Here is a 13,288-nt window from a genome sequence, read left to right on the forward strand (position 1 = left end):
TTTGATTCTCAAATTTGCAGCCCAAAGTAACTGCAATGTTTTCAGTAAATATCATATTTGAATCACCTGCTGCTAGTTGGGAAGTACTTTAATGCTTTAGAAGTTATAGTCCCAGTGTTGAACCTGTTAATTTTGAACAACAATCAGAAATTAGGAAAGGCAGTCACTCATCAATAGATGAGGGATGAGGTTGCACATAGATAAGTAATGAATCATAAAATTTTAATACTGTTTGAGCAGCAGTATCAATCTTTTTTTGGTTCAACTCTTTCTCTCTCTGTAAGAAAGTTCTGTCTTTCATTAGATTAACACTTACATTATTCATGTCAGTCTGAATCTTTACAGATAACTGTGCCTTGTGAAGCACAGTGTGTCCCATTTCTCTTGTTGTTGAAATGGAACTTCCCCTTCCCACTTCCCCATCCTGTGCATTCTGCACTGAAGTATGGAGCTCCCTCTCTCCATTCCTTTCCCCAATACTCAAGTGATAAAGAGCCTCTTTTTATCAGAGGTATTTTTTCTGAACACAACATAACATTGTGGTTCTCTTCCACCGTAGAGTTCTGCTCTGCATTCCTAACAGATATTGCTTGGTGAGGACTGTAGGATTTACATTTTAGAGATCCCTCTCAAGCCTGCTCTCATCTTCTTTGCAGAGTAGGCCAAAATCTAATCTACCGAGTTGAACTCTGAGCAATACAGTGCAGATTCTGTATGCCTTTGAAGTCTGTTGTTGAACATTGTGATAGCCTTTGAAGTTTGAGTGGACCCCCTTCTCTGCATTCAAGGAAATCCATTCTATCAGTTTTTATAAAATTTGGTGTGATGGGCATTAATCCAGTACTCGAATTAAAAGTTTTGAAACTTGAAAAATATTTGTAGTACCTGAGTAGTTGGAATAATATAGTCTTCATGAACAGCAATAAAAGACCTTCGAATATTTGGTTAACTGTCAAGTTGTTTGGGTCTTGGAAATCAGAGATGTCAGCCAGCCACTCTAGGTTCAGAAACCACTGATTACTAACCATAGCTGACGCTACTAGGATTTTTTTTTTTTAAATGATTTGATCTCGCTTTCGGCTGTTAGTAAGATGAAGTCCTTTAAAAATTATAGATGATGTGGACCCATACTACACGAAAATAATTGACTACTGGGGATGCAGTGCAGGCTTTCAAAGCCAGTATTAACTTCCTTGCTGATTTTAGTTACGTAGGCATTGGACTGTGATCTAAGGCACATAAACGTACCTTAGATTATGAGCTAATGCCTATGCAACTAAAATCTCTAAGGGAAAACTACTGGGAGTAGATCATAAGACTTGTTACTGCCAGACGTTAACTTACAAGAGTCTTTGTTGACATTTAAAAGGCAGATTCTATGCTAACTGAGTGTGATCCTTCCTTTCAAGATGCTATTTTAGATATTTTAGAAAGTCAGAAATTTCCCTCAGAGCATGTTATTCCAAAGGAGTCTCAACTTTGTTTGCTATAGTTTCAAGTAGTATCTTGTCCACAGTCAGAAGTCCTCTCCAGTACTCGATTTTTGTGGCCATTTTCAATTTTCTGTCCACACTCTAGCCCCACAACTAAAATCTGTCTCCCGTAATTAGCACCTAGGACGCTGAAAGAATCAACAAAGAAAACTGGTTATGCCTTTTCTCATCTTAAAAAACTGTATATATTTCTTTTAATCATCGCCGACTTGTTTTTAATCTGCCACAGTTACGACTGAGGGAGACAATTCTCAGTTTTAAGGAACCTGTGAGGTTCCTGGGCCTTGTATTCGATGGCAAAGTGACACGGCTACCACATCCTGAGCACTTTAAAGGTAAGAAGTCTCAAATCCATGTGTATTTTTAAATGTCTGAATGAGAAAGGGGGAATGGGGGCAGCAAACAGATCCTGCTAACTGCAATGTTGCTGGAGTTGTGTTACATTCCAGTTGAACTGCAGATGTTTAGGGCATTAGCAAATCAGTATCAGATAGATCTGAGACTGGTAAACATGAAGGTCCTGACACAAGGTTGGAACAAATTTCCATCTTGGTTGTTGCTAGTGTCTAAATTTCCTAGAATGCAGTAAGTCCTGCACTTCAGACTGCATTTCAAGCTGACATTTTATAGGATTTATGGTAATCACCTCAGGGTATACAATTGACTGTCTATTATAATCCACAGTTTTGTACTTGGCAGTCACTTACTTAATGAACACATTGTATTTAATGGCAAACTTTTTGCTTTTTTGAGGGCAATGGGATGTCATAGGATTCGAGAGTTTCTTATCTGATGCAGTTTCTGAAACATTTTGTGAGCCTTTCAGTAGCTAAACTTAGCAAATGAAATAACCCAAAACATTACCAGATGCAGTTCTCATATTGCAGTGATGAAGTTAGTCATTGTGCATAGTGAGAGTGTGTAATGTTTTGGTAGGTAATACTACCAGGGCATACCTATAGTAATATGTACAATGTTATTGTTTACCCCCAACACATTATAGTACTGTTTTTGAGTAGATGTGTTGTGTGTTAGTAGCAGACTCAGTGGCTGGAGGTGATTAATAACCAGTCAGCAACACATCTGTGGTATACCTCCTACCAACCAAAGAGATGTGAAGAAGTAGTGCTTTCCAGACTTTGAATGGTGCATGCCTCTTTAAGACGTAACTTCATCCTCTATGGAGAGAACACATCGGTATGAGGTGCCTGTGATATATCAGTAACAGTTTGTCATGTATTAGTTTGCTGTAATTTATTTGTTTTACAAGAGGTCATTTTTACAAGTACATAGAGATATGTTCTCTGTTTTTAGAGATTCCTGGGCAAATATAATGCAGGTTTTAAAATTCTGTACTTTGTCTGAACTCCTCCATAATTTATTAAGCTCGAAGTTTTGTGTGTATCGTACTGGTTGATTCTATATCTCAGCGAGCCACAGATGTATACAAATAAAAATTTCATTACTTTTATTAAACTCTTTCTGATTTAGTTAAGAAGCATTTTACTTTGTGATTATAATTGTTTTATGAAACAAGGAGAGCCTGTTTGTGTATGCACATGCATAATAAACACATGTATGTGGTGAGACCTCACAGTATCATAAACTGTTATAATTGTGACACAAAATGTACACAATCACATGTGTTTTTTTTTTACTATTCTAATTTTTAGATTAGATTGTTTGTGGTTTTAAGCTCATCATCATTATTTTATGGATTGTAGTAAGCTAGTTATTGGGCACACAAATCCCAAAACCAACTAACCAATTATCTTCTTTAAATAACAATGTGATGATTGTTGTACGAGTTGGATAGTTTGTGTGTCATCTAGAATCTTCCTCAAAATACTAGAGGTTTTAATGTTTTGCAAAGTTCATTGTCCATCTGAATTTTGCCAGTGGTTGACTAGTAACCTAGCTCTGTGGTTTACTGTTGGCTTACATCAATAACTTTATTGTGTATAAATGTTTAATAGGAAGGCACATTTACTTATTCTTCATAAGTTCACATAGTTTTATAATTTTTGGATTCTGTTTATAACTTAGTTTAATTGTTTATCTTCTTAACATCACTTGTTCCTCAAAATAAATATCTCAACTATGTAAAGTAATGCAGTGGAATAACCCCAACTGGCGAAAACAGTAACATGAGGTAGTTTAGAGATTGGTGATAGTAGGAAGGTTAATTCTCTCCTTAGGCTTAACCTTTAGGAGTAGAAACACTTGATAATCACAAAAGTGAGCTGTGTGCTCATGTTAATGTCTCCTGTGTGGTCAGAAATATGATTTTCTCAGGTGCAGATACTTTGTCATCTTCAGCCTGTAGATTTATATAATCTTCAATGGGTTATTTGAATCCTTCAGTAGCCGGTCATTGCTGCATGGATATCTTGTTGTATGGGTGCCCTTGTCACATTAGTATTGATTGAGATCCAAGGCTTTGTGGGTTACTAAATACCCATGTTCAAGTTAAGCAAGGCTGTTGATAACCACACATTAGGTGTCATGAAATCATAATGAAAACAACAACAACAACAACAACAACAACCACCACGACCACCATTATTATCATCACTACATTTTCTTTTAATTTGCTGCTTCTTCTTCTCCTTCTCCTCTATATTTCCACCCCCTCTGTTCCCCTCTAGAAGTGACAAAGAAAAAGTGACTGGGTAGTGAATTTTCTGTGCACCTCAAACCTTTACTGCATTGTGAAATTGACTTTTGTTTTATATCAAAGAATATTGACTTTTATTATGGACTTTGTCAAAATGAATGCTCTTTGATGTTCCTCTAGACAATGAGGTAAGTGCCATATTAATTGTTAGAAATAGAACTGCTCTTGCACATGATAAGAGGATGACAGATGAGGACAGGATAAATGCATTTTAGTAGAATGCAGGCCCAATCGTTGGGGAAAAACAGCAGCACTGACATCTGAGTTCAATCATGATGTGCAATTGCTAATCAAGGTTTTGGCAACTTAATTTGTGTGTATTTATATTGATCTGTGGTTATCAGCTACCTCGAGGGAGTGAACTCGTGTGCTGTGAATTATGTTGTGTGTATTTGTATTACACCTGGTTGTGATTTGTATTTGTATTTTTTAACTGTTTGTGTATTCTTGGTATATTGTGGAAAACTACTTTAGAGATGCACTTAGTCTCGACTGTGTGCTAGACGGCGGTCTTTAAACATAGTCTGGGTTATCTCACTGTCTCGCATGTTAGGTCACTGCATGTGAAGCTACTTGTATACAAGTATAAATAACAGAAGAATTTTATTACTTTGTAGTGAGAAAATTGAAAAGCTAGAAAACTAAATGTAGACATTCATGCAAAACATGTCTGGATGTAGAAATACTTACAAAGTATTTTAATGAAAATAATCAATTTTTGAAAACATAATGTAAGTGGATGGATAAAAAATCTACACACCAAGTGACAGCAGGAAAATGCACATATAAAAGGTATTAGGTATGCAAGCTTTCGGAGCCAGTGGCTCCTCCTCCTAGCAGAGGGGCTGAAGGAGGAGGAAGGGTGTGAAGGAAAACGACTGGTGAGGTTTAGGAAAAGGGGCAGAGTTTGGAAAAGTCACCCAGAACCCTGGGTCAGGCTAGATTTACTGTACGGGAAGAGAAGGAAAGACAGATTGTCGTGGACTGCACCAGGCGAGATTTGAAAACTTGAGAGCTTAAACGTGGAAGAAAGGGTAATATGCGAGACAGAGATTGGTGCTAAAACATCATGCATGACTTAATAAGAGTGAAAAGCTAAGTGCATTGTATGTGATAGAGATGGGGAGGGCGGATGACAAAAAATACACAGGTCAGAAAACAAAAGATATGGAAAACTAAAACAGTGTGAAAAAAGGAATAATTGTTACTGCGGAAAAATACTGAGACCAAAGAAATTAATGTAAATTAAGGGCAGATGGGTGGTGAGAACCAAGGACACATTATAGTGCTAGTTCCCACCTGTGGAGTTCTGAGACACAGGTGTCTGGCGGAAGAATCCAGATTGCACATGTGGTCCTGACTGTCATGCTGTAGTGCATGCTCTGCAACAGAATATTGTGCGTTACCAGTATACATCCTCTACCAGTACCTGTTCATCCTAACTGATTATTTGGTAGTAGTCATGCCGATGTAAAAGATGTGTTTACATAACAGTTGGTGTAAGACATGTGTCGTTTCACAGTGGCTCTCCCTTTGATAGTATGTGTTTTGCCACTACAGGGCTGGTACATGTGTTGGTAGGAGGGTGCGTAGGGCAGGCCTTGCAGTGGGGCAGTCAGAGGGGTAGTAGCCATAGGGCACGGAGATGGGTGCAGGAGGAGCATAGGGCCTGACAAGGACATTGTGGAGATTGGGAGAGTGATGAAATGGGACCTACCACTGTGGTACTTGACCGACAGAAGTATGTAAATGAAAGCCTATGCCAGCTGTCTGACACCTCTGCATACAGCATCTGCCATCAAGATCCCACCCCTGTGATTCAAACTGACCTCCAGTTCCTCCTTAAAACATCAGGCCCCTCACAAAGACGAACACCTGAATCCATAGAACTTCTTACCCCACCCAAACCACACACCCTCACCTTTTACCGTGTTCCTAAGATCCACAAACCATATCATCCTGGCTGTCCCATAGTTGTTAGATTCAAAACGCCCACTGAACATATATCTGCCTTAGTTGATCAATACCTGCAACCCATAGTACAAAGACTTCCCTCCTATATAAAAGTCACCAACCATTTTGGTTGTCTGAAATCAAACATTCCCCACGTATGTAGTCTGTCTGCTGCTGAACATTTCCTCAGTCAGTGCCCACCTGATTTCAAGCCTGTGTCATCATTCCTGCTCACCATAATCAACTTTATACCTACCACATTTGAGGGGCAGACATACAGACAGGCCGTGGGAACCAGGGTGTCTCCTCCTTATGCTAACCTTTTCATGGGTCACTTGGACGGGACTTTCCTGAGATCCATAAGCCTTCACCTGCTGGTTAGGTTTAGATATGTTGATGACATCTTTGCCATATGGACTCACGGAGAGGCTGACATGTTAAAATTCCTGGAATCTCTAAATACATTCTCCCAACTAAATTTCACATGGTCTTGTTCTGAATCCCATGCCACTTTCCTTGATGTTGATCTCATCCTCACAGAAGACCAGTTACATGATTCCATCCACACTAAACCTACTAACCAACAAGAGTACTTACATTTTGATGATTGCCATCCTTTCTATGTCAAATATTCCCTCCCATAAAGCCTTGATATTTGAGGCGAACATATTTGTTCAGATGCAGACTCTTTTCAGCAATACACCACCGTTCTCACCTCAGCCTTCACTGGACATGATTACCCCACCAGCCTAGTTCAAAAATGGATTCCTGTGTTATCACATCCAATCCTGGTACTGCTGATCCCTCCAAAAAACAGCTTACAAGTACACCACTTGTCACCCAGCATTATCCTGCTGCAATGTATTAAACATCTGACAAGGCCATGACTTCCTAAAATCATGTCCTTAAATGAGGTCCATTCTGTCTGAGGTTTTGCCCACCGCACCTAGAATGGCTTTTTATCACCCTCCTGATCTCCACAGTGTCCATGTCAGACCCTATGCTCCTTCTGCACCCATCTCCCTACCCTATGGCTCCTACCTCTGTCCCTGTCTTCAGTGAAAGACCTGCCCTATGCACCCTCCTGCCACTACCTGTTATGTAAACATTGATTGGCCTTTTACGTCAGCATGACTACCAACAAATTATCAATTAGAATGAACAGGTACAGGCAGAGGGTGTGTACTGGCAACACAAAATATTCTGTTGCAGAGCATGCTCCACAACATGACAGTCATGACCTTGGTGCCTGTTTCACCACTCATGCAATCTAGATTCTTCCCCCCGAAACCTGTGTCTTAAAACTCTGCAGGTGAGAACTGGCACTAAAATGTGTCTTTGGTTCTCACCACCCACCTAGCCTTAATTTATGTTAATTTCTTTGGTCTCAGTATTTCTTCACAGTTACAATTTCTTTCTTCATACAGTTTTAGTTTTCTACATCCTTCGTTTTCTGACCTGTGTGTTTTTTGTCATCCCTCTTCCACCTCTGACACATACAGTGCCCTTAGCTTTTCACTCTTGTTAACTCATACATGATATTTTAGCAGTAATCTCTGTCTTGCATGTTACCCTTTCTTCCACCTTTAAGCTCCAAAGTTTTCAAATCTCGCCCTGTGCAGTCCACAACAATCTATCTTTCCTTCTCACCCATCCAGTAAGTCTAGCCTGACACAGGTTTCGGGGTGACTTTCCGAAACTCTATCCCTTTTCCTAAACCTCACCAGTACTTTTTCTTCACCCCTCTTCCTTCCCATTCATCCCTTCTGCCAGAAGAAGGAGCAACTGGTTCCAAAAGCTTGCGTATGTAATACTGTTTACAAAGTCTATGATATGCTTTTTATGCAGCTCATACAAGGTTTCTATGTTTTCAGACCTATACTCAGTACATTCCTCTGTCAGTTTATGATCTTCAGACATGGATGGGAGCACCATCTATTTACATCTATGATTGCTCAAATGCAGGAATCATAGTTGACTCGTTTAAACAGTTTGCTGATCAGCATGAAAAGGAATACAAGGTAAGTTGACTCCACATTATTTTTTAATTCAGTTTACTGAAAAATACTGTTGCTAGTACAGCTCTCTGATAAAGTGAAGCAGTCTTTCTGTCTCATTCCCAGAATTACTGCGCCCTTACTGCTGCAAGTGCAGTTTTAGGAAGTTAAAGTGGTGAGGTGAAGGTAAATATTTAGCATGGGCTAGTCATGTAGCCAGTTCCTCTCCAGATTTGCTTTATATCATAAAAGCCATGTATTATAGGGAAACTGCTGGGCATAATGTTGGGAAAGGGAGGAATGAGAAGGGAGTGAGAGTTAAGATATATCATGCCAGGGTGTAAAATGTACCTACCTTCAGGAATGACTATAATCCCACAGTGTGGAACAGAAAGGGGAAAAAAATTACAGGTGGAATGTGGAGAATCCAGAGTAGAAAGAGGTAAGGATGGGTTACACAGAATGAATTAGGAATTTAACAGGGAGCAAAAGACTGAATGGGAAGGGAGAGGTAGACATAAAATGGGGCAGTGGTTGGTGTGAATGAAGTATACAGACTAGTGAATGGTTGAGGCTTGTAAGAAAAGACATTGATGTTGCATAGGTTGAAAAGGCAGTAGAATACCACTTTGAAAGGGATAGAAAATATAGTGGAGAAAATACCCCTCATTTCAGGACAAGATGATAGGCAGTTGTTGGAGAATGTAATTCCATTCTTTCAGCTAGTATTGAGTAATATAACCAGACGTTTTTTGTGACAGTTGCCAGATGCACAAAAATATTATAATCATAAAACACCAGTTGACGATTGAAGTGCAAGATCGTTCTGTAACTACACTCATCATCTTCTCCTCAAGACTCAGCTCCCATTACCGAGTCTATCAAAGACAAACCCATTTCTGAAATCAGTCACATCTATACCAAATTCACTGTAACAATTGCATAGTGCTTTATGTGGTTGTGACCCTGCATGAGGTATCCACCCGCATGAATGACAACTACAAATTGCATAGCATGCTGTTCTATTTGATGTGGTTGGTTTCAGCCACTGCTTTATAACCTGATTCAACCTGAGTCACCTCCGCTGATCCAAGCATTTCTCAGTTTGAAATGTGTAGGTGGGAACCATGAATCATGGACCTTGCCCTTGGTGGGGAGGCTTGCATGCCTCAGCGATACAGATAGCCGTACCGCAGATGCAACCACAACGGAGGGGTATCTGTTGAGAGGCCAGACAAACGTGTAGTTCCTGAAGAGGGGCAGTAGCCTTTTCAGTAGTTGCAGGGCCAACGTTCTGGATGATTGACTGATCTGGCCTTGTAGCATTAACCCAAACGGCCATGCTGTGATGGTACTGCTGAAATATGGTCTCCCGACAGAGACACAAAGTTGAAATATGCTCACTATTTTTTATTTACTTAAATTTGGCATATTTCGTGACAGTACCTTTTCCGTTAGATGTTTACAAGGCGATATTGGTCTTGGCTTCAGTTGTCTAGTGGAAGTATGATTCCACAATGCATCTTATTACAACTGCTCCCCAGGGCTTTTGCTGTTATGGACATATACAACAAAATCCCGACCACTCTCAGTAATGGATCTGTATTACACAATTAGTACATTAATGATGCAGTCTGATAACCTCTTCCAAATTTGGACTCTTTGAATCTGTGGATTTGTTACTGGCTGTTGTTGCAATGATTCTTCCCCATCAATCTCATACACAAAAAATTCAAGTAAAGAAATTATTTGACATGACAAATATACACGGTATAAAACATACATGAGAAATATTCTAACATACAGCATACAGATTGAAAATAATAGAAAGGTAAAACTCATTTCCTAGAATAAGATTTAAATTTTTTTTATATTAATGTTAATTTCATTATGCTTACATATTGTACAGTAAAAATGATACTGGACATATGTAGTGTAGTGTTTTTTTTTTCTATATATTTGCCTTATATATATATATATATATATATATATATATATATATATATATATATATATATATATAAAAAAGGAATGACTCCTTACCCTCTCCCTTAAAACCCACATCCTTTCGTCTTTCCCTCTCCTTCCCTCTTTCCTGATGAGGCAACAGTTTGTTGCGAAAGCTTGAATTTTGTGTGTATGTTTGTGTTTGTTTGTGTGTCTATCGACGTGCCAGCGCTTTCGTTTGGTAAGTCACATCATCTTTGTTTTTAGATATATTTTTCCCACGTGGAATGTTTCCCTCTATATATATATATATATAATGGAAGGAAACATTCCACGTGGGAAAAATTATATATAAAAACAAAGATGAGGTGACTTACCGAACAAAAGCGCTGGCAGGTCGATAGACACACAAACACACACACAAAATTCAAGCTTTCGCAACAAACTGTTGCCTCATCAGGAAAGAGGGAAGGAGAGGGGAAGACGAAAGGAAGTGGGTTTTAAAGGAGAGGGTAAGGAGTCATTCCAATCCCGGGAGCGGAAAGACTTACCTTGGGGGAAAAAAGGACAGGTATACACTCGCACACACGCACATATCCATCCACACATACAGACACAAGCAGACATATTTAAAGACCCAAGGTAAGTCTTTCCGCTCCCGGGATTGGAATGACTCCTTACCCTCTCCTTTAAAACCCACTTCCTTTCGTCTTCCCCTCTCCTTCCCTCTTTCCTGATGAGGCAACAGTTTGTTGCGAAAGCTTGAATTTTGTGTGTATGTTTGTGTTTGTTTGTGTGTCTATCGACCTGCCAGCGCTTTTGTTCGGTAAGTCACCTCATCTTTGAAATTGAAGCGATTTCACAGGTCTACAATAACTTTATTATTTGAGATATTTTCACAATGCTTTGCACACACATACAAAAACTCATAAAGTTTTTTTAGGCATTCACAAATGTTCGATATGTGCCCCTTTAGTGATTCGGCAGACATCAAGCCGATAATCAAGTTCCTCCCGCACTCAGCGCAGCATGTCCCCATCAATGAGTTCGAAAGCATCGTTGATGCGAGCTCGCAGTTCTGGCATGTTTCTTGGTAGAGGTGGTTTAAACACTGAATCTTTCACATAACCCCACAGAAAGAAATCGCATGGGGTTACGTTGGGAGAGTGTGGAGGCCATGACATGAATTGCTGATCATGATCTCCACCACGACCGATCCATCGGTTTTCCAATCTCCTGTTTAAGAAATGCCGAACATCGTGATGGAAGTGCAGTGGAGCACCATCCTGTTGAAAGATGAAGTCGGCGCTGTCGGTCTCCAGTTGTGGCATGAGCCAATTTTCCAGCATGTCCAGATACACGTATCCTGTAACGTTTTTTTCGCAGAAGAAAAAGGGGCGGTAAACTTTAAACCGTGAGATTGCACAAAACACGTTAACTTTTGGTGAATTGCGAATTTGCTGCACGAATGCGTGAGGATTCTCTACCGCCCAGATTCGCACGTTGTGTCTGTTCACTTCACCATTAACAAGAAATGTTGCTTCATCACTGAAAACAAGTTTCGCACTGAACGCATCCTCTTCCATGAGCTGTTGCAACCGCGCCGAAAATTCAAAGCGTTTGACTTTGTCATCGGGTGTCAGGGCTTGTAGCAATTGCAAACGGTAAGGCTTCTGCTTTAGCCTTTTCCGTAAGATTTTCCAAACCGTTGACTGTGGTACGTTTAGCTCCCTGCTTGCTTTATTCGTCGACTTCCGCGGGCTACGTGTGAAACTTGCCCGCACGCGTTCAACCGTTTCTTCGCTCACTGCAGGCCGACCCGTTGATTTCCCGTTTCAGAGGCCTCCAGAAGCTTTAGACTGCGCATACCATCGCCGAATGGAGTTAGCAGTTGGTGGATCTTTGTTGAACTTCGTCCTGAAGTGTCGTTGCACTGTTATGACTGACTGATGTGAGTGCATTTCAAGCACGACATACGCTTTCTCGGCTCCTGTCGCCATTTTGTCTCACTGCGCTCTCGAGCGCTCTGGCGGCAGAAACCTGAAGAGCGGCTTCAGCCGAACATAACTTTGAGTTTTTCTACGTATCTGTAGTGTTTTGTGACCATATGTCAATGAATGGAACTACAGTGAATTTATGAAATCGCTTCAATCATTTGTAATAGCCCTGTGTGTGTGTGTGTGTGTGTGTGTGTGTGTGTGTGTGTGTGTATATATAACTTCTGATTTTTAAATTTTTTTTTTACTCATGGTTTTTTTTGTATATTTTTTTTGCTTATGATTTTCTTTTTAAAATTTTTTTTACTCATGTTTTTTTTATTTTGTATTTTTTTTGCTTATGGTTTTCTTTTTTCTTTTTTTTTTTGTACAGCTAAAGATACATCAGTATTATCTAAATTTTTGCAATTATTTATGTACACATGCCTCTCTACTACAATATTACTACAAGTCACATTCTTGTGAAGAGTAATTTCGCTCCCCAGATCAGTATAAAGAACAATAAATTGCTCATATATCATGAGGCTTTATCTAAAATTGGTTTTGAAACTTATACCTTTGCATGCATGTCCTCACATGCGTGCCTTCACCCACAGGAAAGACTTAGCTTCCAAAAATTAGAAAAATTCAGAAATGCTCACTAGGGAGACTTTTTTTTTGTAAAAAAGTAAAAATAAATCTTTCTCTCATTCTTTGTTACAACAGTGTTTTTTCATCAGTTTCAATTAACACATGACTTCAAATTATTAATTTATACGTGCAAATACACTCCTGGAAATTGAAATAAGAACACCGTGAATTCATTGTCCCAGGAAGGGGAAACTTTATTGACACATTCCTGGGGTCAGATACATCACATGGTCACACTGACAGAACCACAGGCACATAGACACAGGCAACAGAGCATGCACAATGTCGGCACTAGTACAGTGTATATCCACCTTTCGCAGCAATGCAGGCTGCTGTTCTCCCATGGAGACGATCGTAGAGATGCTGGATGTAGTCCTGTGGAACGGCTTGCCATGCCATTTCCACCTGGTGCCTCAGTTGGACCAGCGTTCGTGCTGGACGTGCAGACCGCGTGAGACGACGCTTCATCCAGTCCCAAACATGCTCAATGGGGGACAGATCCGGAGATCTTGCTGGCCCGGGTACACCTTACACCTTACACCTTACACCTACACTTACACCTTCTAGAGCACGTTGGGTGGCACGGGATACATG

The 13,288-nt window shown here is 39.9% G+C and overlaps 1 protein-coding gene across 3 annotated transcripts in view; it reads left to right on the plus strand.

The window, feature by feature from the left end:
- Nucleotides 1-13,288, plus strand: part of LOC126458470 (regulatory-associated protein of mTOR) — a 336,732-nt gene that overhangs the window by 49,195 nt on the left and 274,249 nt on the right. For all 3 annotated transcript variants that reach the window (XM_050095547.1, XM_050095548.1, XM_050095549.1), the window contains exon 4: nt 7,998-8,144. In XM_050095547.1, the coding sequence (XP_049951504.1) occupies nt 7,998-8,144 (147 nt within the window). The remainder of the gene's footprint in view (nt 1-7,997; nt 8,145-13,288) is intronic.

This window comes from Schistocerca serialis, chromosome 2 (genome assembly GCF_023864345.2).
Source record: "Schistocerca serialis cubense isolate TAMUIC-IGC-003099 chromosome 2, iqSchSeri2.2, whole genome shotgun sequence".
Taxonomy (NCBI): Eukaryota; Metazoa; Arthropoda; class Insecta; order Orthoptera; family Acrididae; genus Schistocerca; species Schistocerca serialis.